We start from the raw sequence: 24,372 nt of genomic DNA, 5'->3' as shown, positions 1-24,372 counted from the left end.
GGGGTAATGGAAAAGTTCTGGAATCTCACAGTGTAGGTTGTACAACTATGTAAAGTCTGATACCAGTTTCGTGAATAAAACACATATGACAGACATACGTACATATTGTTAAAGCAAAATAAGAAGGACACTGGCATAGGGCTGTTTCTGTAGCCCGAGCTCTTAAGTAAGAACTTAAGTTGGAAACATTGCTTGAAGAGACTTGATTTGAGGAGAGAATCTGCCTTAGCCGATTACAGGAGCCAGCCAAGTGGTTAAGTAATGAGGAGCCATCAGACCATACCCAGCGAGGCAAAAGCCTCATCGCACTGTGCCAAAATAAGGCAGATGCCCGGCTGTAGGCAGTCAGGTGATTTCTCTAATTTGCCTCCATGTTCAGCGTAGAAATTCACTGCTCATACTGGTGAGTAAAGTACTCTGAACTACTTTTAGTTATGAGGGCTGCCTGGCTTGTGAGTTGTTCTTTTTTCAAATAAACCATTAAATGTATTTTGTTTACATTTTTTTTTTTAAATAGTAGCAGTCCATGTTTGCAGTTAGTGCAATTTCCAAGCACCTTGGGAGTGCTTACATGTACATATTACAGTTTGTTTGTTTGTTTGTTTGTTTGAATCCCCCTCCCCTCCCCCCATCTCGGGTTCCCCTATCCTTTTTCGTGCTTGTTGATGTTATTTGTCTTAGCTCGCGTTCTGGCGTACAGTGTTTACATTAATCAGGGTTACTAGGTTCCTGTACACGGGTCATGTTTTTATCACTACTGCTTTGCAGTATAGCTTGAAGTCTATGGTTGCTATGCTGCCTGCTTTGCTCTCATTGCCCAAAATTACTCGTGCTATTTGAGTCTCTTCTGGTTCCATATGAATTTTAGGATTTAACAATATATTTTGCAAATGGGAAGAGAACCAGGCAATGGAGGGAAGGGGACGAGAAGGAAAGTAAAACAATTAAGATGTGTTAGGTACCATATCAGCTCCCCATGATGCATGTAGTCATTACACACTGCAAACTTGTACTAATAAAAACTTTTTTTGAAAAAAAAGGAATTTACAGACAGGGCCTGTGACCTGTGGCACTGAATTCCACATGTGTTCATATGAGAAAAGGCTCTCATCAGCACCACATACTGTGCCTACGAATTTTCAGCCAACTTCTCTAAAAAGCCTGGCTCATTTCTCTCCCTTTATAGTTTTCAGATTGATTATGAAGTCCAAACAGATATTTTTGTTCTCTTTCCTACCTAAAGTGAAATTTTCTAAGCTTACTTCTCTAGTCTTCGTACAAAATACATATTTGAAAAGCTTCTGTTTTAAGTAGGCATTTCAGTAAACCTGCTCTTGTACACTGGTGAAACTTTAGATTGCACATTGCTTATTAACTTATTTATATCAAATTATACAACAATTCTTAAATTACTGATTATAATTTGATTTTATGGATGATTCTTTAACCCGTATGTCTCTCAGTTTTATTATCTGCAAGATGAAACTTTGTGATGATGTAACTAACATTTGTAGTAATACCCATCACTTAGAGCTATTTTGTTAAATAAAATAATGTATGTTTTTTTAAAAAAAGTTGTAACAATACGCCCACTAGAGCTGAGGATATAGCTCAGTAGCGCCGTGCCTGCCTGGCGAGCCCAAGGTACTGAGTTCAATCCTCAGTATGGGGATGGGGGCATACACAGTGTGGTGAGAAAACAAGTGATTTTTATCTTAGGATTCTTTTCCCTTTTTTCTTCAGTACCAAGAATCGAGCTCAGGACCTCGCACTTGCCAGGTAGGCGCGGCACCGCTGAGCTGCATCCCCGACCTATTACGTCCCCTCCCCCAGCCCCCCTCTTAAAACACACATTATTTTTGTATTTAGTAAAAGAAAACCCATTCAAACAATGTGAATGAAATTCAGAAGCTGACATCTTGCATTTCCCTAATAATCTTTTAAGTGACCCAATGTAGGTTACATTCATATGAAATTCTAGAATAAGCAAAACTAAATTGTCCTTTGGGGAAAATATCAGAAGAGCGTTTTCCCCTGGAGGGGTGGAGCGGAGGGAATGCGATAAAAAAGAGCAGGAGGAAACCTGCTGGGACGTTCGTAGTTGATAGTTTTAGGTTACACAGGGGAGTGTGTCTGCCAACTCAGGGAATGTAGGCTTAGATTTGTACATCTGGCTGTATGTAAATTTTACATAAAAATCATAAATATTGAATTTAAACTCATGAAAGGCATGACATCATATTAGTTAAGGGAAGTGTACTGAGATGGTTTAACAGACGAGCAGAGGCAACAGATACATGATAAAGCAAATATTATAAAATATCAGTAGAATATAAGTGGCGGGTATGTGGGTGGTCACTGATTTATATCTGAATTTTTGAATAAAACATAGGGAAAGAAAGGAACTAATATAAAGACTTTATTTTCTAGGGCCGGGGATTTAGCTCAGTGATTTCGTCACCTGCCTTCCAAGTGCAAGGGCCAGAGTTCAATCCCCAGTACTGCAAAAAAAAGACTATTTTCTATTCTTTGACTCCTCAAAGTCCATCTTACATAATTGCTTCTTTTTCCTGTTAGGAATTGCCATTACTTAGAGAATTCCTCTTCTGTCCCACAAATTATTCTTGCTTTCCCTTTTTACTAATGGTAATGGCAGTAATCTAGGTGTGAATATTTCCCAGGGTAAAAAATGATTCTTCTTTCTCCTCAACCCTATCCTCTAATCCAATTAAACTCTGAATTCTTTTTTATTTTCACTTTATAGTCTTTTAAGAATATATATTATAACTGCCTTAATTCTGCACCCAATTATCTGCATCCTAGTGGCCATTTCCATGGAGAGAGATAGTAGTTTGCTAAGGAAATAATTTGTATCAATTTAAAAAGATACAGATCTTCTGAAATGCTTGTCAATAGAATGTTTCTAATGATAGTAAAGGAGTTAAAATATTCCTGGGTGTTGTTTTGTTTTTGTTTGTACCAGGGATTGAACTCCGGTCCTTGAACTTGCTAGGCAGGCAGCAGCTCCACTGAGCTGAAATCCAGGCCCTAGCCTAGTTTATTGTAGGTCTTCAAACTCTGAATTCCAGCTTCACTTCCTTTAGTTTGTATGCTAATTACTTAACCAATTTTGGATAATTTACATGCAAACACTTGTATTTCTTACACACATACACACAGTGGTTTACAGACAACTGGTCCTGCTAAGTGACCTATGCCGAAATTGTTATCATTTTGGAAGATATCTGCCACCAAGCCTATCATATCATTCATTTATCTGCAGGCCTATTTTGCAATTAATTTATCTTGAGAGATTCACCAGGGAGTGAAATTGCTTACAATTAGATGCCCCATGGGTACTTCATTAACATCTTTTCCTAGATCGATATAGGGATGGGCTGTTGATAGCATCTACCTTAGAATTTTGCCTTGTCAAAGTAATTGCACCTGGGATATAGTATTTTGGAGCCACAATTAGCTGTCTGCATGTTGGAATGGAACTGATTTTTATGAGGAAGAATTTGGCTCTGTCAAAAACACTTTCTCTGATGAAATGTGGGGGTGACCATCTTTGCAGAGCCTTCATTCTTAAAGGGCCCAGTCAGCCCCACTCTTCATCTGGTTGTCACAGCGTGAGGGCCTTGGACGGCCACTAGGTTTCGGAACAATGTGGTAGCTATGGAAATCAGTTTTGAAATATGCAATGCATCAGTTCTTCTAGATATTTTAAGCCTTGTCTTCAAAGAATGCCACATCATCAGCTAGGTATATAACTGGTCTCTAGAATAAGCTTTTAGTAAATTATAATTTGGCCATATGCCATTAGTTTACCGTAACCTTAATTCATGACTGCATGCCTTTATTTGTTGTTACAAATTATTGAGTGCCTATTCTGTCAGGCATCGTGTTCTGGGTGAGTCATTTAAGCCTAACCCTACCCCATGGAAGCCATATTATTCTTATTTTACAGACCAGGACACCACAGCTCAGACAAAGGACACCGCTTGTAAATGGCAGTGATAAGATTCAAACCAGGGTCTGCCTGGTTATTCAGTCTGACAGCCTTACCACACTGGGAAAGCTAGTGGGGAACTGCCCACTATACCACACACTACACAGCCTTAAGCATCTGTACACGTACCACAATGAGCACTTTTGTCTTTAATCTTGGTCCTGGTTTTACCCTTCATCCTTACTTTTATTATCATTTTACCAATTTCCTCAACTGTTTGATTTTAAACCTCTGTAATATTTCTAATAAATGGCCTAAGATCCTTTTGGATTTATGTTCCGCTGAAGTACAAAGAAAGAAAGAAAGAAAGACACTCTGAAACTCTGTAGTAAATACTTTTACTTGATGTTGGCTGGGTTTTTCTCATATACTTTTATTACATTTTTAGGTTTCTGTTCTAATGTACACACTGTTTAAGCTATGAAATAACTGAGGAAAGCTAAATGCAGTGAATAAATTGTACCTTTGGCTTTCACATGAGGGTAACACACATTTAATCCTAGTATAGGTAATCATGTATCCAAGGAAGGGGGAAGGAGGTTTCAAGTTAAGGAATGAATGTCCATCATAAAGGTAATTTACAATTGCATTATTTTGCTCCCTTGCTTTAAGTGGTAGACACCTTGTGACATACACTGATTGGTACCCTGGAACCTTCTTTTACTGTACTTTGGATTGTCTGACATTTTTTTTTTTTTAAGGGTCTCACTATGTAGTTGAGATGACTGCAGGCTGGTCTCGATCTCACAGTGATCCTCCTGCCTCAGCCTCCCAAGTGCTGGGATTACAGGCGTGCGCCATCACACCTGGCTTGGATAGTCTAACATTCTGAAGGCACTTGTTTACATTAGAAGGTACAAGGTTTTTTTCCTAACAGAAATCATCACTTTTTGTCATTTTTGGAAGCTCCTCTTCTGAGATATGCAACATTTTTCTAGACGGCCCAAGTTCATTGTCACTAGCAAAGGACCTGTGATCAAAGAGCCCTCCAAGGGGCTGGGGATTTAGCTCAGTGGCGGTGTGCCTACCTTACAAGTACAGGGTCCCGAGTTCAAATCCCTAGTACCAAAAAGAAAAAGAAGAAAAAAAGCCATTCAAAGGGAACATTCTGCCTCCCTGGTTTCAAGTGATTTTCTCAGTAAAGCCAAGTACAGGCCAGCATGTGACAGTGGTTTTTCCACTTGCTCCTCTGGCTCCGCTGGTGTGAGGGTACCAAGTTCTATGGCATAACGTTTTTTCACCTGGCAGGGCTTTGCTGTGGACTCTAACTTTTACTCTTTTGTTTGGTTCATTGGCTGGGTCTTATGAAATGACAGCTTACACTTGTAGCCAGCTTTGCCTTTCAGAAGCACTGTGTTGCTGACAAGCTCAGGGGTTAATTAGCTGAGGCACAGAAAGTATTTGCCACTTAAATTCCAAGACTTGGCAAGACGAGATCTACTACGTTTAGGGTAAAAGTGGAGGAGAAATACAAATGAGGTGTCATCTCACACTGGTTAGATAGTATTCTGAGAATGCTGCACTTCTGTTTTCAGAACCATTAATGCTGCCCAAGTTGAGATATGGGGACAAAAGAGTAAATATTTTTTGAAAATGTTTTTTCATTCCAAATTATTTACACATAAAAAAAGAGTGGGGCAGATTTATCTTACTTTTTATTTCATATTAGCTCCTTCAACTAAGATGGCTTCCTCTTGTTAGTCACATCTCAGTATCCCAGACATTGGTTTCTGGACCCCACCCCCACCCCCGACACAATCCCCGCAGATGCTCTCTTACCTATGATGGCACAGGTTTGCAGATAACCTATATATATATATACCTTCCTTTAAACCATCTCTAGATTAGAATATCTAATACCTGTACATCTCTTCATCTGCATGCATTCAGCTTAGTACTCAGCACAAGGCAAAACTTTCAAGTTTAGATTTTTGGAACTTTCTAGAATTAAAAAATTTTTTTTTTCTTTTTGGAGTACTTTTCATCGGTGGTCGGTTGTACCTGCCCTTGTGGAAGGCCAACTGTAACATAATTTTCTTTCTTATGGACTTCTTTCAGGATTTGGACTCAATATTTCCAAGAGCCTGGCACATTAAGCTTTTTAAAAAAATATTTTATCTCTTTCTCCCCCTTAAGCCCTCTTTCTCCCTATGTACAAAAGCTTTGTTTCCATTTTTTCCTTCTATTGTCACTTATTTTTTCTTGTACCTTCCTTCTTTTCTCCCTCCCTCATTTCCGTTCCCATTATTTGGCACATTAAGCTTTTATGTAATCAGATTGAGTATTTGAGAGTGGGAGGAGGAAGAACTTAGGGAGGGGCTGGGAGTGTTGTTCTGCAGTAGAGCGCTTACCTTTCCTAAGTTCAAGCCTTAGTACTGCAGAAAGTTTTGGGGTTTTTGGTACCAGGGATCGAGCTCAGGACCTTGCACTTGCAAGGCAGGTGTGGTGCCACTAAGCTAAATCCCCGGCCCTGCAGAAAGTTTCTTAAGGAACAAAACCACGGAATAAACCCAAAGGAAAATAAGAGACAGAGACAATGGCACACGTCTGTATCCCAGCTAACTGGGAGGCTGTGGCAGCAGGATTGCAAATTCAAGGCCAGCCTTGGCAACTTAGAGGCCGTCTCATAAAAAAAGGACCAAGGCTGGGGCTCAGGGATGCACCAAAGGCAACTTACTAATGAACTGCAACAGGCAGGTTAAATCCGCCTCCCAAAACATTCCAGTGATCCTGCCTTTATTTTTCCATGCTTTTATTTGTTTTGTGGTCCTGAAAAGTGAACCCTAGGATTCTTTACCACTGAGCTACAACCCCAGCCCTTTTTTAATTTTTAAAGTTTGAGACAGTCTTAAGTTGCCCTCAAACTTGGGATTCTTCTGACTCAGCTTCCCAAGGGCTGCAATTACAGGTGTGCATCAACCCCCTGACTCATGTACTTCATTTAGAAAAGCTTTTTTCTTACTAGTATGATTTTAATGTGTAATAACAGTTTGGCCTTCTACTTTTATCAACAAAATATAAGTGCCCAATTAGAATGCCTGGATAACATGAGAGTGGCGTTCTAGCAAAGTCAGCGATGGCCTTGGAGAGTAAATGTATGGTCTCCATTAGATCTGGTCAAATACTGAATGGATATCTCTAGTAATGTCTCTTTGGGCTTAACAGGCCCAAGTTAGGAACATAATAGAGACAGGAGGGTAAGGAGTCCACAGGGAAGAGACTCTGTCAAGGAAGAGTTTTGTGGCTTCCTCACCAAACTGTCTGCAAGTTTCTCAGATTGTGTTTTGTTTTGTTTGGTGGTGGTGGTGGGGTTACCAGGGATCGAACTTGGGATCTTGTGCCTGCAAGGTAGGTGGCAGAACCACTGAACTAAATCCCCAGCCCTCTCAGATTGTTATTTGTATATTTTTCAACCTTTCTCACTAAAACCATGCTCTACCATCTATCGAGTTTCCATCCAATACATTCTGTCTGTTAGGTCACAACAAATGCTCCTGAAACATCAAAGAGCTTGTTTGTGGTTGGTTAACAGAATGAACTCACGTTAATAGTTGTTCTGGCCCCTATGGGCCCCAGGGCAGTAAGGTGGAAAGGAAAAATAAAAAGTCCTGTCATTTTGGCTCTAGTTTTAGAGAAAGTGGGCCTGCACTTGGGGTTTTCCCCGGAGAGGGGGACCTCCAGTCCTGCATGAATCTGGGCCCTTTGTAGGTTGCACTTTCTCCCATGCTCAGCCTCTACCACCTGCTTTGCTTAGTGTTCACAAGAAACATGCTGTGTGACCGCTTCTGTACGTTTGTAACACCCCACATGGCAGGCTCCACCTCCTTGATGAGCTGCCTGCCTGGGCCACACAAGTTATGTCTGGAGGTACAGCTCTTATTTTTTGTTTTTTGAGGGCTTTAGTTATAAAGATATAAAAATTTTGAAAAGTCTATTCCCAAGCTTAAGTTCTTTTCTTGTTCTTTTTTTTTGGCACTAAGGATCGAAATTGGGTCCTTGTGATTGTGAGGCAGGCGGCAGAACCACTGACCTAAATCCCCCCAACCCAAGTTCTTTTCTAATTAAGGAACATTTTTGTGCTATACTGTTTTTCAGGAACATGTATTTTATATTATAGTAGAAATCCTGTGCTTTGCACTTAGCAGCTGTTTAATAAATGCTGAGTTTTATAATTATCACAGGAATCTTAAAAAGTGAATCCAAGGAATGATTCCATTGACAATGAACCGAATTACAAGACTTGAGCAATATCATTTGATACTTTAAATACACAATCTTTAAAAATCATTTTAATTTGCACATGACACATTTATCACTACTGTTGTAGAGAAACAGAAGCTAACTTTTCATTTTCAAAGACTAATGAACAGCCATCCATGAGTTCTGGAAATTGAATAACAGGAAACTGTACTTGTTTTTCAAACCATTTGGCAACTGTGAGAAGCTTCTGGTCACAAAATGCACGTCCAATAAATTGCAGCCCGATTGGCAGCCCCTGGTGTGACAGGGCGGCCGGCATGCTCACAGCTGGCAGCCCTGAGGAAAGAAGGAAACTCATTAGCTGATTAATTCTCCAGCCTAAGAAGCTCAGATCTAGGCTGCTTTTCAGGGCTAACAGGCAAGGGCAGAATAAGGTTTTCTTGTTTTTTGGGATTTTTTTAGGTTTTCTTGTTTTGTTTTGAGACAGGGTCGCAACTCACTTCATCTCACTTCAGCTCACTATGAGGGTTTGTTTTGAGACGGTCTCACTCTGTAACCCACACCAGCCTTGAACTTACAACAGTCCTCCTGCCTCAGCCTCCCGAGTGCTGGGATTACAGGCGTGTACCATTACACCCGATCCAGAATAAGGCTTTAAAATAACAACAGAAATATTATACTATATAGTATATATGTTTTGCACCCTGCTCTGTTCCTTTAACAGTGTACCTCAGAAATCACTGTTTCATAGGTATAAGATCTGAAGTTTTGATACTGCTAAAAGAAAACAGGACACACTTGAAGCCATATGCATAGGCCAAAACATTCTGAACAGGACTCCAGTAGCACAGAAAATAACAGCAAGAAGTGGGACTACATCAGATTGAAAAGTTTCTGCACAGAAAGGGAAACAACAGAACAAAGAGCCTACAGAATAAGAAAATCTTTGCCAGCTACTCTTCCAACAGAGGGCTAATGCCTAGAATATATAAAGAACTCAGAAAACTTAACACCAAAAAGTTAAATAGCCCAATCAATAAAGGGGCACATGAATTGAACATATATTGCCCAAAAGAGATGCAGATAGCCAGTGACTATAAAAAATGTTCAACCTCCTTAGCCATTAGGGAAATGCAGCAAAACCACACTAAAATTCCATCTCTCTGGTCAGAATGGCTCTCTTTAAGAATACAAAAAATAAATGCTAATGAGGATCTGGGGAAAAGGGAACTCTATACTGTTGGTGGGAAATGAGTATAGCCACTAAAGGTATCAGTATGGTGTATTCTCAAAAAACTGTAACTAGATTTGATCCAGCTTTATCACTCCTTGGTATATACCGGAAGGAATTAAAGTTAGCTCCCTATGGGGGCACCTGCACACTCATGTTCACTGTGGTACAATTCACAATACCCAGGTGCCCATCAACGTAAGAAAATGTGGTATATGTACACAATGGGATAGTATTTAGCCATAATGAAGAACAAAATGTTGTCATCTGAAGCAAAATGAATGGATCTGGGGATCGTCATATTGAACGAAATAAGCCACGGCTGAGAAAGACAAACACTGTATGTTCTTCCTAGTATGTGGAATCTAAAAAAGGCAATGGAAAGGTAAAAGAGAAGCTATTATGAGACAAGAAGAGGGGAATACGGAGGAAGGGATTGTGAGGGAAAGGAATGATGTGATCAAAATATGTATGTTCACATGCTTTCATGAAATTAATAGGCACTAATAAAAGGAAATCACTTTTCAGTTCATAGAAACCTTCACTGTCTTTTTTACAACTGTGTGGTTCTCTGGTTAAATAAGTTATGGTAAAACTATATAACAATTTCTATGGTTAGACATTTAGGTTGTTTTCAGTATTTAGCTCTTTTATACAATGCCACAGTACACAATTTTTACACATATATTTTTGTTACTCTTGAAAGTTTCTAAGATCTAGGGGATTGCTTTATCAAGTAAAGTGATAAGTACTTATATAATTAGAAATTCTTCAAAGATGTACCATTTTGAAATCCCATCAGCGAAACAAGTGTTTCTTTTCCTACAGTCTTGCCAACAGCATGTGTCTTGAGCCTTTGAATGTTTGTCAATTCAATATTTAAGAAACTAGCTTACGATTGTTTGAATTCTAGTTTTTAAATGCATTTGCTGGGATATTTTAATTTTAGGTTTGGGACAGACAGTACAAGATTCTAGGACATCTTGTTATGCCACAAGTTTTCAAAAATTAAAATGAGAACAGATCTAAAGGATACAAGCAACTTGAAGAGATTCCTTCTGGCTGTATTTGGGATAATCTGGGCATTGAAAACAATAACAACAGTAACTGCTTTTAATAGATCCAATTTTTAATTGGTGGTGCATGCCTGTAATCCCAGCACTCAGGAGGATGAGGCAGGAGAATTGCTATGAGTTCAAGGCCAGCCTGAACTACATAGTGAGACCTTGTCTCAAACAAACAAAACAGATCCAATTGTTTGAAAGATGAAAGCTCTTATTTAGAGAAGGCTGCTACCTAATAGAAAGAATGTTGTTGTAGCTGTAGAAGGAATGTTGGAATTAGAGAAATCTACATTTTATAATTCTCTAGGTAAGCATCATCAATGGATGCTAAAGCTGACCTCAAGATTACAAGGGAATGAAATATTCACTAATCTCATAGCATTACTCCACAAGTTACTTATAAATGATTAAGAGGAAAATGTGCTTTTAAAGGGAAAAAATTGAAAAAAAATATTGTCAGTTACTTCTTTAACCGAGTAATTAATTTAGCTTCCAGGAGTGGGATAAATGCTATTAACTGTTTAATGGCATGAAATGTCTGTAGTATATCTGCCAAAAATGTTTAACTCAACCCAATTATAAAGAAATCATTGGACAAAAGCAGACTATGCATGGGATATCCCACAGAACAATTGGATGGAACTCATTCCAAAAAAAACATTAAGAGAAAAAATGAAAGGCAGCACATTTCTCATTAGAAACTAAGCAGGACAGAAGAAAGTGGCACAACTTTTTGAAGTGCCAAAAATAAGAACTGTTAAACCAGAACTTGATATCTAGCTAAAACAAAACCAAAAACTTAAAGGAAACAAACAAACAAAAAACTGTTACAAAGGAAAGAGCAATCAAGACATTTTCAGAGGGTAAGAGAAGAGAATTTGCTGCCAGCAGGCTAAACTGGAAAAATAACTAAAGGAAATTCAATATACAGGAAAGAAAAAAGAGTGGATCTTGGTACTTCAGGAAGGAGGAATAAACAGAGAAAGCAAAAGTATGGGCCAACACAACAGACTTTTTTCTTTTTTTCTTGAATTTGTTATAGTACGCTTGATGACTGAAGCAAAATTATATAGCCTGATGTGGCTCTAAAAAACAAAATCACCAGAGATGTGGGTGACTGTCTTAGATTTTTTTAAAAGATATAAACAAGCGAACTATACATAGGGAAAAAACAACTTAAAAAGACATTTTTGGAACAGTTGAAAAAATTTGAATATGGTATATAGTCACATTATTTCTGAATTAATATTAGTTTTCTTAGGTGTGATAATGGGATTGTGGTTATGTAGGAGCATGTCTTTAGAGATCAGTACTAAATCATTTAGGTATAAAGTGTCACAGCATCTGAAACTTTCAGATGATAGCAAAAAATGTGATGTGTGTGTGTGTGGGGGGGGTGTATGCGCCCGTGTCTGGGTCGGGGGGAGGCAGAAAATGTCAATAAGAAGCTGGGCATGGTAGCGCATGCCTATAATCCCAGCACTCGGGAGGCTGAGGCAGGAGGATCGCTGCGAGTTCGAGACCAGCCTGGGCTACACAGTGAGTTCCAGGTCAGTCTCAACTACATAGTGAGACCTGTCTCAAAAATCCAAAACAAAACAAAACAACAACAACAAAAAAGTCAACAAGGACAAATCCAGGTGAAAAAAAATCTGTCAGTGTTCATTATATTGCTTTTTCAATGTTTCTGCGTTAACCTTTTTTTTAAACTTTTTTGAGACAGGGTCTCACTGTATAGTCCAGGTTGGCCTCCAACAAACAGTGATTCTCCTGCCTCAGCCTTCCAGGTGCTGGGATTGTAGGTGTGTGTATCACCACATTCAGCTAAACATTCTTGAAATAAAATTTTAAAATACTATTAAATGTACTGGTTCAGAACATAGATGTAGCTGGGGATTTAGCTCAGCGGTTCTGCCGCCTGCCTTGCAAGCGCAAGGACCCAAGTTCAATCCCCAGTACCAAAAAAAAAAAAAATATGTGTATGTGTGTGAAAACAAGAGTGTACACACACACACACACACACACACACACACACACACACACACACACTCCTTACTATTCCAGAACGATAGGCTATTGCTTCAGGGAACCATCTATCTAGAGCCTAACTGAGGGTCAGGGAGACTGCCTAAGAATTTTAAGAAAGCCAGAATATCCTTCAGTGATGCTCACCTGCCATATTTACCGCCTGTGTAAAAATATCACCTTGGGCACTTCGTGTTCTGTTGTCTTCTTTGATAAACTCCAGGTAAGGCACCGCCTCACTCAAGGTGGTGGGAGTTAGCAAGATATCCACTCCAGAGTTAAACACATTCACAAAGTCATTTGCAATGAGGCGCCTCACTTTCTGGGCTTTGATGAAATAATTTTCATAGTTTCTGTGGGAAAAAAATAGAAGATATTTCGCTTCAAATCAATTCTCTTACATTAGGTATATTAAAGAACCACAGGTTTCTCAGCTTTTACGACATGCGCTACAAGGATTCCTTCTTTTGCAGTGCTAGGGATGGAAGGCAGGGCCTTGTGCACACCAGGGAGGGAGTCTGTCACTAAGCTATACCCCACCCCAGCTCTTTTCGAGACAAGTTCTCAGTTGCCCAGCCTCCAGAGTAGTTGAGGTTACAAGCGTGTGCCACTAGGCCCAGCACCCTTGAGATTCTTAATAATGTATAAAGGTGAATTGTGTTCACTGGGCTGTCATTCTGAAAGTCTGTATATCTGGCAATTAATCAGATTTCACTCCTAGATACAGTTCTACACCTATAATCACAACACTAAACCAGAAAGTTCACTTTTGGGTGAGGAAAATCAGATGCATAGCAATTAAATAACTTTCTGAAAGTTATAAAAACAGGCAGTAGAATGGAAAAGAACACAGGCCTCTAGAGGCTCATCCAATCTTCTATTCTTTCATCTACAGTGTAATGATAGCTAAATTACTACAAGGGGCTGAGGTCTGACAAAATTCTAACATGTTGTCTGAATTAGACACTAAGAAATACTCCTCAAACAGAAACTGGGAAAAGCATACAGTATTTGCAAATTTGTATCTTATGGATAGCATGGTCCAGGAGTGGAGATATGATCTTAAAGGATACTTACTTTACCACAGGTTAAGAGAAAAGAGATATAAAAATGAACATAGGTCAGTGATACAAAGAAAAGGAAGAAAAAAACTTCAGATTTTCTGAAACTGGTTAAAGAAGGGTAACAAAGAATTATTCTAAACTTCAGTTTCCTCAACTAGAGAAAGGAATATAATCACTCCAGTCCCACTGAGGACTGAATCAAATGAAATAAAACATCTAAAATCTTTTTTTTTACCCTACACAGTGCGATGTGAATGTCAGATACCCTCAATACCACTTGACTAGAGTCTATACAGACATGAATTTGGGCTTCACATACACTTCAGATGACAAAATGAGAGGTGATGGTTTAACTATTACATTTGGGTTTGAAGGTTAGTTCAGGTTCCACACACACACACACACACACACACACACACACACAATTTATTGTATTAACATTCCCCAAACCTGAATTTTATAAAACTAATGCTATTTAATTTTTCCTACTTTAAGTATGGTTCAGAAATAGAACTTCTGCTTCCACACATAATGAAACAATAGGGATAAGATTTATCCTGCCTTCTTAACCAGAAAACTAGATAAAATATATGAAACGGTCATTTTCAGACATTAAACAAAGGCCTTCAGGAGAGTCCTGAGAGAGGCAAACAAGAAGCTAATCCTGTCATCTCTCCAGTTTAACGCCCAGAGGTAATTTTCATGGCTCAATCCAAAAAGAGAACCTAGACAGTGTTTCTAGAGGGGACGTGGGTCTCAGCAAGTCAGATGGCAAAAATCTAAAGTTCAGGGAGAAAAAAAGCTGGAATTTCTAGAGGTCTGAAAGGAGAGCAGCAAACAGGGTTGAAGAGACATACAGATGTCCCTCAAGTCTTTGGTTGAGTATTGACTGATCTGTGCAAGGAAGAAAAGAAAGCCCCAGGGTGAGGAAAGAATCCCTCAAAGAACAAGAGGTCAAACAATTCTCACAGCTCATATAGGGCTGCAAAGTGGAAAGACCTTGTAATAGATGTAGACTCTGGGAGCATCTTTGTGGTACTGCCTTAGACTTAAATTAGCCACAAACCAAAGGCTTCTTTGGACTTCAGACAGCTTAAAAGAAAGTGCTGAAAGGCTCCAATATATTCCAAGTAACTTGTCTTAGTTACTTTCTCATTGCTGGGATGTAATACCTGATAGCCACAATGTACAGGATAGCTTTATTTTCATTCACATTTCAGTCTGTGGTCTCCAGAAAAGAAACAGAGCAGCAGAAACACATGCAGAAGAAGCTTCCCACTTCCTGCTGGCTAGGAGAGCAGAGGGCACGGCAGGAGCCGGGAAGGGAGACAGAGCCTTCCAGTCAGGTCCCTAGTGAGCCTCCTCTTCCGACCAGGCCCTCCGCCACAGAGAAGCCAGTCACCTCCCAAAGCCCTGCCCTGAGCACAGGATACTCCTGGGGCCACCTAGAGACAAACCATAAATCTGTGCCCTAGAACAAAGTTCAACATTGTTTACAAACAGATTCAGATGACAGCAATATTGGAACTAGCAGGTTAAGAACACAAAAAGGCCTCCCAATGTATTCTATGTAGTCAAGATAGAAGAAAACAATGAAGAAATGGAGGGATAAGAAAACCTACTTGGAACATCTAGAGAACCCAAAAAGCTCAAAGAACCCCCAAGCAGAAGAAATACTCAGAAAAGTACACTACGGCACATCTTAAATTTCTGAAAACCAATGACAGAGAGAAAATGTGAAAAATCACACAAGAAAATCACACAAATATGAGAAACACAATAAATTTCTAGAAACTACAGGCCAGAAGCCAGGAATACAACCTTTAATGCACTGAAGGAAAATACTATTAACCTAGAATTTTATATAGAAAGTACCTTTAAAGGCAAAATTAAAAACAAAATTAAAGGCAATTTTTTAAACATGGAAACAAAAAAGCTGAAGCTAAGATATTTTGGGGGAGGTTCTCTAGCCAGAAAGAAAATAATAATAATGCATGGAAATCTGGAGCTACAAAACAAAGAACCAGAAACAGTATATGTGAATGCAAAATATAATGCCCCCTTTTTACTTTATTTTAAATCTCTTTAATATGGCTAATAAATACATGAAAAAATGTTCAACATTGCTTGTCATTAGAGAAATGAGATTCTATCTTGTCCCAGAAGAAATAGGTATCATCAAGAAATCAAGGGCCGGAGACTTAGCTCAGTGGTTCCGGCACCTGCCTCACAAGCACAAGGACCTGAGTTCAATTCCCAGTACCAAAAAAAAAAAAAAAAAAAAAAAAAAAAAAAGAAAAAAAAAAGAAAATAAATCAAATAAGAACAAACACTGTGAGGTTTTGGGGGAAAAGGAATCTTTCTACACTGTTGGTGAGAAGGTCAACTAGTACAACCACTATGGAAATTTCTCAGAAAACTAAAACTAGCTGGCCGGGGATTTAGCTCAGTGGTGCCACTGCCTACCTCGCAAGCGCAAGGACCCAAATTCAATCCTCAGTACCAAAAAAAAAAAACCCAAAACATCTAAAACTAAAAATTCCATTTGATCCAGCCATTCCCCTTTTAGGTATCTTTCTGAAAGAGTTAAAGACATCATGTCATACTGATACATGCACACCCATGTTTATAGCAGCATGGCTCATAATAGCTAAATCTTGGAAGTGGCCTATATGTTCTTCAACAGATGAATGGACAAAGAAAATGTAGTGTCTATACACAATGGATGTGCCTTGAGCCCATAATGCTAAATGAAATAAATGAGACACAAATATAGTCTAGAGAGACCCAAAGTACAAATAATTTAAAGAGCAAGATAAAAAAATGGATGATAGGCAGTAGGAAGATAGATCTTTATCAAATGGAAAGGGGACCAAGGGATGGAGGGAGCAGAAGGAACAGTACAAGGACAGTAAAGGGAACTAAGATGTGTTAGGCACATGTACTGAATCCCCTAGTGCAAACATGTACTAGTAACATTTTTTAAAATTCAAGAAAAATATCTAAGAGAAAAAAATATTATAGAAAGAATAACAGAAGGTAGGAAAAAAGGTTAAAGGAGAGAAAGAACAGGTGCAACAAATAGACTTAATGTGGTTCAGAAAGAAACATTTATGCTAATTAAAAATAAACTTCAGATTCCTAATTCAATAAATTTATGTTTATGGAATAAAAGTTCAGAGAAGAATGTAAGATTCTAAGCTATCTGAGGAATAAAAATGTTAAGACTTTTTATAGTTCTGAGCACTTCAGGAAAAAAAAAAAGTATCCCGATCCCATTTTTCCTATCACTCAAGTTCACCCACCATTCCTGCCACAAGATAAAAAAACTACAAGAAACAAATAACTTGATCCCACTTACAACTGGGTGAGAACTACTGGTACCAGCAGTAATTCCATTTTTTCTTAGTCTTCTGATTTGGTGATCATATAAGATGCTTTCAAATTCCTCTCCTTCAGTTTCTTTCTATGCTATTACAGTGACAGATACAATCCATCAACTTGTGCCTTAACATATCCAATATGATTCTAATCAGTAATAGTTGGCAAATATAACATCTTTTTATTTATTTTGTTTTTTGAGACAGGGCCTAACTATGTAACTCAAATTGGCTCTAAATTTGAGATCCTCCTGCCTCAGTCTCCCAAATGCTGGGATTGTAAGTATGTGCTACCATGCCTAGCTAAATGTAATACCTTTAGCTTAATAAAGTCTTAACTTAGAAAATTTCTTAGCAATATTTCATCCTTCATACTCAAAAGTGATTACAAGCACCTGTTCAAATGCAGAAGAGTCTTTTAATATGGAATAACATCACATCATATTTTTGGAAAAAGTAAACCCTAACTGTTGGCCACGAGTGGATAAACAGATGGGTACATATGCTTTCTGGCCTGGAAAGCATGGAGAAAAACTTTAGGAAGTGACTTGTCTATAATAACCACTTGCCTTTTTAAAATTAATTATTATGTAGTTGTTTTTCTCTCATTGAGTTTATTGGTACATTTTAGGGATACAGTACAGTTACATTCATCATTGGGATCTTGTACCTTTACATGACAGGTCTTGGTTCTCATTTTTTCCCCCTTATCCCTGCCCTCCCTTCACCTCCTCCCTTCTCTATTTACAAATATTAGTTAGTTTTGTAGTACTGGAGACTGAACCATGGGCTTTGTATTGAGCTATATCCCCATATTCCCAGACCTTTTTTATTTTGAGATAAAGTCTCAGTCACTAAGTTTCCCAGGCTGGGCTTGAACTTGCCATCTTCCTGCCTCATCCTCTCAAAGTGCTACTGGAATTATAAGCTTGCCCCACCATGCTAGGCCACTGTTGGTTTTTTACTTTCCATTGTCTTCTTAGACTGGTAGGTAAGAGGAATCTTATTCACATGCTCTTGAATAAACTTGAAGACAATTTACGTAGAATTTGGAATTCTTTCTTTTCTTTTTTTCTTTCTTTCTTTTTTTTTTTTTTAGTACAGTGTTGCCTCACTATGTAGTCCTCCAGGCTGGCCTCAAAACTCATGGTGCTCCTCCTGCCTCGGCCTCCTGAGAACTGGGATGAGAGACATATGCCAACACACCTGGGTAAGTGGAATTCTTTCTTGAAGAAAAATACACATAATGCAGGGAAAAAAACTAAGTTGATTCAGTAAATTTTTCAAGAAATAATATAACTCCCTGCTTAAGGCTCCAACAGCAAAAAGCCAATGTGGTAATAACAGGCACAGGACAATTAAGGAAGCTACAATATTTCAGTGCTTCCTACTTGGTTTATAGTGATCCTTTTTCTTTTAAGATTTTGAATAAGTAGGAAGCAAAAGTGTCATAAACAGGACTTTTCTAATTCAAATCATAAGTATTTTACTACCTTGACTGGTAAGACTTGATGGATGTGCTACTTACTGCTTTACACTTGAAATTTCGAGAACAGAGAAAAATTTTAAACTAATCGTCTTACTCTTTTAGTAAGAAGAAGTTTCCTGAAAGAATTCTCCCTCTCACCACATCACTGAACCCTTCTCGCCTGGTGGCAGCATACATGGCTTCAGTAGACACATTAATGTCACACCTATGACCTGAAACAAAAAAAGACACGTATTACTTCAAAAGGCAGTAAAGTTCTGGCTGAAAACAGCCTAGATTTACACTTTTGTGACCAATACTGAAAGTCAGGGAACTTGCTCCTACTAGTTTGCCTTGTCTATCTGCTTTGTTACTGTCTGATCATGGAAAGAAAAGGAAATAACCAAGAAAAACTTTATTTATTGTCCCCTCATCCATCTATCCATCCGTCTCTCCACCCAGCCAAACGTTTACTGAGCTCCTATTATGTCTCAGGCATGACACTGGCCGGGGAACACACAGACAAGAAGATATTATTCCTTTAAAATATTTACAGTCCAGAGAAGTGAGTGGAAAATATGAAGAGATTTATGATGAATAGCATAACACAAAGCTACAATGACAAAGGTAGAAGGATTCCCTTACTTGCTTTTCTCAATCATCAACTTGACTTCAGGAAAAAAAAATTTTATCACTAATAAAGGAATCTCTCAAATGTCAGAGATACAATTATGTTACAAACAAGACAGGCAAAAAACCCAGCCATCTTACCATATTCTAGCCCATCAAACCTTGCCATGTTCGATGCCACTTCTGAGGCACACAATACATGGTAGCAGACGATTGAGCAAGAGGTGTGAGGCAGGGATACTTCTATCACTTTGGCTCCTGCAGACTCAAAGAGGCCAGCAGCTTTGGACCAGAGAGATCGTACTTCACTGGATAGTTCAGGTACAGCATATTCCTTATAGGTAAAAGTCAAGGCACAGAAACTGGAACGGCTACACAGTAGATAGTTTCACAGTTTGTACATCACAACTTTGGCAGTATACTAGAAAAAAGGCTACTACTGCTGGTAGGAAGATAAAAGAGCAAACCGAGAGTGTTTATGGCAGGAGAAGCACAGCATTAGACATCATTAGCAGGATATGACAATTTAAACATTGGAGATCTGGTTGGAGACTTTGTATCTCTTAAAGGTTCCATAAGTATCAGGTACTTGGCTGGATGCTTTTCAAACATTCCCTCACTTAATGCCCTTGCTAACCCATTATGTAGTAGGTCTTACCATCCCTTATTTTATGAATGAGAACTACTGAGACTAGAGAAGATTATTAACTCTTCTGCTATTATATGGCCAGTCAGTGGAGGATGTAGGATTCCAAACTAGTTCTGTTTCTAAAGCTTGTGATCTCTCTGTCTTTAAAAGAAGGCACAGATGATTTCCATAAAGAAAGACTGAAGAAAGTAGCATTTCTCTACATGAATGGTCTCATCCGGGAGCAAATGTTGCCTTATGTTTCTGGATCAAGGGAAACTTGGGAATGTCTGAAGGGATTTGGGGTTGTGATTGGTGGTGGGGGTGCTACCAGCATCTGGAGGTGAAGGCCAGGGATGTGGCTGAACTTCTCACAATATGTAGGACATTCCCTCACAACAAAAAATCACCCACCCCAAAACATCAGCTGTGCTGAGGCTAAGAAACTTCTTATTCTGAAGTGTGACTTATCTTCCAAAAAGACTTACAGAAAGTTTTAATCATTAATATATTGCTAGGTTTAAATTTTTTAATTTCTGAAAAGCCAACAAGTTAACATTAATATATCCACGTATGGGTTGTTACTGTAACACATGGAGTAGCAGCAGCAGTAATAATAATAGTAAAGATAACATTTAGTGAGGCCATACACCAGATGTGTTGTATGCTTTTGGCAGCTAAGTCATTTACATCAGGGATTAGCCCATGGGCAAGATGTGGCCAGTCACATATTTTAAAAAATGTTTTATACAGTACAATCATACAAAGTATGACTGGAAGATAAGGTGAATGTTTACATTTTTAAAAAGTGTTAGTTAGACACATTGCCAATAATCCCTTTCAAAATATTCTCCCTTGCTTCAAACACATTTCACACTGGCCTTTCTGAAGTAGATCTAGAAGTCCTTTTTTGAGTACCTTTAGTTGCACTGTCCTGGCTGCCTCGATTGAAATCATTTACTCTCTCCATGACCATTTTGACTTTGGGGATGAGCCAGAAATTTCAAGGTGCCATATCCAATAAATAAGGTGGATGGGGGCACACCATAACTGTATAAATCTGCCTTTTCATTGGATGGCAGTGCCATTCACTATATTTTTTATCACACCTCAAAGATACTCATGAAAGATTACCAGAACTGCTTCAGAAAGTGCCAGTTATGATGGGATTAGTATGTCTGAAAGAGGGAGAGTATCTTGAGGGTAATTAATGGCAATATATCTTTTATTGTAATAAATTTTAAAGCCTTAAACATTCACTATATGTTTTGATCACACTTAGTATTCCTTACATATTGTCTATGTCTGGTTTTTTTCACTATAGTGGCTGAGTCAACAAGACCATATGATCCACAAAGCCTAAAATATTTATTATCTAGCTCTTTACAGAAAAGTTTATAGATCCTTGTTTTACATAATATTCTAATGTTCATAATTCTATTGCAATATTTTTATTATTCCCACTTTGGAAATAGTGTTTGGAGAGATTGGGTCATGTGCTTAATTACTAATAAAAGTGGCAGTGTACAGATTCAAGCTTAGCCAATCTGCTTCCCAAGTCTGGCTATGTATTTGATTTAGCAGTTTTCCTAAAAAGTTACGAAAGAAAGAAGTTACCTTCGGAATTCCTATACACAGTTTGCTCACATCTGTCAAACTGGGAAGCGTAAATGGTTTAACAGGATCTTGCACTGTAGTAGAATCTTTGGGGTCATGTCCAGCCAGTACACCTGTAAGAAATATTTATGTGCAACAGGCCTATTGTTTTACAGCGAAATTGTTTCACAGTGAAATTGTTTCAAATGATAAGGAGTCAGATAAATACCCAATACAATTGCTGTATCATCCACACATCTGGTTAAGATTCCTGGCACATCCATCGAATTCACCAGGGGAATGAGACCGTGACGAGAAACTAAGCCATAGCTGGGTTTAAAACCAACAAGCCCACAGTGGGCAGCAGGATTTCGGGTTGATCCTCCAGTGTCTGATCCTAAAGCCCTGGAATTTAAGTAGAATTCTTAGAAGAATGACATAGCTAACTGTTTCTGGAATCTACCCTTTAAAATATCTATATATTGTGTATTTTCCCAATTATAAAAAGTTCCACATACTCATCTCAGAGAATTGATATAGAACAATATAAAAAGGTTAACTAAATATTCTACTACCCAAAGGCAGACACAGTTAACATTTTGGCGTATTTAACTGCTTTTTAAAAATGTATTTTTTCACAGTTGAGATCGTTCTGCAATCACAAGTTTCAATCCCTATTTTGCTTATCATGTGCCTTTTATCGTATCACTAAAATTACTGCAAATTTAAGGTATGTATAAGATTCCATAATATAAATCTTGTAAAGTACAAATGTCCTATTGGGCCTGGGATTTAGCTCAGTGGTTCTGCTACCTGCCTTGCAAGCGCAAGGACCCAAGTTCGATCCCTGATACCAAAAAAAAGTACAATCTCCAATTGATATATGTGTGTGTGTGTGTACACATATATATGTATACATATATATAAATTATATACATTTCTTTGTTGTTACTTGACATTTAAAATGAATCAAATTAATGATAATTTTACAAACTAAACACCTCTCCCAAAATTCAGATACAACCCTTTTGTCACCCCACGTAGAATGATGGGCAAAGGTGTACTATAATTTATATAAACACTGATGTGGTTTCTAGCTGGTAATAATAAGTATATAATAACTTTGTACTGGACACTTTTACTAAACATAAATCTTTGCCCATATATGGTTAGGCTGACTTCTAAGAAGCAGAGCTAATGGATGAAAGGGTCTGCTTACTATTAAAAAGTTCTTGATACACTTGATCAAACTGTCAGGAAAATATTCCCAATTACAGGGCATCCAATTGTGCTTTAGTGTTGCAGTACCATCACTGAGTACTAGTAGTTTTTACAATTTTTTGTTAACCAAAAAAGTTTTGGTAATGCATTTTCTTTTTTAGAAACTTTTTTTTTTTTTTTGGTACTGGGGATCGAACTTGGGACCTTGCACTTGCAAGGCAGGCGGCAGAACCACTGAGCTAAATCCCCAGCCCGGTAATGCATATTTTTGAATACTTTTTCATATTTCTTTGTATTACCTAACTATGAAGTGACTATTCATTTCTTTGCCCAGAGAATGTGCTGTTCTTATTTTAAAAACAAAAACAAGGGCTGGGGATTTAGCTCAGTGGTTCCACCGCCTGCCTCACAAGCACAAGATACTGAGTTCGATCTCTGATACCAAACAAACTAACTTTGAAATATGCCAGTGACAAAAATACTGTATGATACCACACTTAGAATATTCAAATTCACAGAGATAACAAGTAGAAGAGCTGTTACCAGGGGCTGGGAGGAGGGTGAGCGGGGTTCAGCTTTGTCAGATGAAATGAGTTCCAGAGATTATTTGCCCAATAATGTACTTTACTGAACTGTAGACTTTAAAATGGTTAGGATGGTAAATTTTATGTTTATTTTGCCCCAATTAAAATGACATTTTAAACAACTCCAGGAAAATAACAATCTTTGGTAGGAACATAGTATATATCTACTACAAAAACTGAAATATCATACAGTGTATGATAAAGCCAAATTTCTCTTACCACAGCTCCTGTAACAGTCTGTCACATATTTTGATATACTTCCATCCAGACAGCCAGACGCTTCTGTGTAATGACTGCTACCCACACCTCGGTAATTACTACTTTTAAGAGAAAGAGGGCCATGCATCCATTCTGTTTTGCACTTGTTTTTCACTTAACAACTTACCCTGAGTAACTTCCTTTGTCACTTACACAGTGCCCTAGCTCATTCATGTAGCGGCCACGTCGTACTCCTAAGAACCTTCCTGTTTTTAAAACTTATAAAAGAAACAAATCAAAAGGGAGGAAACCAAAGCAGAATGCTTTACAGTTTGGGATACATTCAATTTGAAGTTACTTTTGGCTCGTGCTTTTATTGAGTGTATTTAAAGTGCAGCTTTGGACTGAGCAACACTCCTAACAATAACATGGCATTTGTGCTCTACAGAAAATGCAAATTATGTTTCCTCACCAAGTTCATTTAAACTACAAAATCAGACTGTTGCTTTCACAGCTTTAAAAGGTACATTCTCTTATTAGCATTCACTGATGGCTGTGTAAAAGTAAAACCTACATTTCCATAGGAATTATGTGTCAAAATGCCATCTTCTCAAAGCACATTCAGAAAGATGAACGCTAAGTGGGATGATGAGGGAAGAAAAAAGGCATCGAATCCTGCAGTTCTAACTTGTCAGAACTCTCATTAATATTTATGCCATGCTATAAAATCCCAAAGAGATAAAGTGAAATGGTTTTACTTGTTAACAAGATTTCAGGAAAATTGAAAGAAACTAAAGCTCCATAACTCTAAAAAATATAATTTATTGGTTACAATACTTGTGAAAGAGCTTAGTTTCAGTGGATAATTAAGGAGAGAGAAAATTGTCGAAGAAATATATTCAATTTGGTTACATTGAGATTGATAAAATACATACCAGACTACTCTTCTTTAGGGGGCTAAAAAATGCTTTAAAAATGGAACTTAACCAATGAATTCTTACCAAACACAAAGTATAACAGACAAAAAGAATCAGCTCCTGACAAGGCTGAAAAATTCCGTTTTTTTTTTTT

The 24,372-nt window shown here is 38.1% G+C and overlaps 1 protein-coding gene across 1 annotated transcript in view; it reads right to left on the bottom strand.

Annotated features, from left to right (window-relative positions):
• Positions 1-7,987: 7,987 nt before the first annotated feature.
• The window catches only part of Qrsl1 (glutaminyl-tRNA amidotransferase subunit QRSL1), a 36,904-nt gene continuing 20,519 nt past the window's right edge, over positions 7,988-24,372 (bottom strand). Inside the window, exons 6-11 of the mRNA XM_010621808.2 lie at positions 21,528-21,703; positions 21,320-21,432; positions 19,216-19,408; positions 18,560-18,677; positions 12,680-12,885; positions 7,988-8,548 (exon numbers count right to left, since the gene is read on the bottom strand). Of these exons, the coding sequence (XP_010620110.1) occupies positions 8,328-8,548; positions 12,680-12,885; positions 18,560-18,677; positions 19,216-19,408; positions 21,320-21,432; positions 21,528-21,703 (1,027 nt within the window). The 3' untranslated portion in view covers positions 7,988-8,327. The remainder of the gene's footprint in view (positions 8,549-12,679; positions 12,886-18,559; positions 18,678-19,215; positions 19,409-21,319; positions 21,433-21,527; positions 21,704-24,372) is intronic.

This window comes from Fukomys damarensis, unplaced genomic scaffold, assembly GCF_012274545.1.
Source record: "Fukomys damarensis isolate Sample0158 unplaced genomic scaffold, DMR_v1.0_HiC HiC_scaffold_14, whole genome shotgun sequence".
NCBI lineage: Eukaryota > Metazoa > Chordata > Mammalia > Rodentia > Bathyergidae > Fukomys > Fukomys damarensis.
The sequence above is the reverse complement of the archived record's forward strand: the minus strand, read 5'-3'. Positions and strand labels throughout refer to the sequence as shown.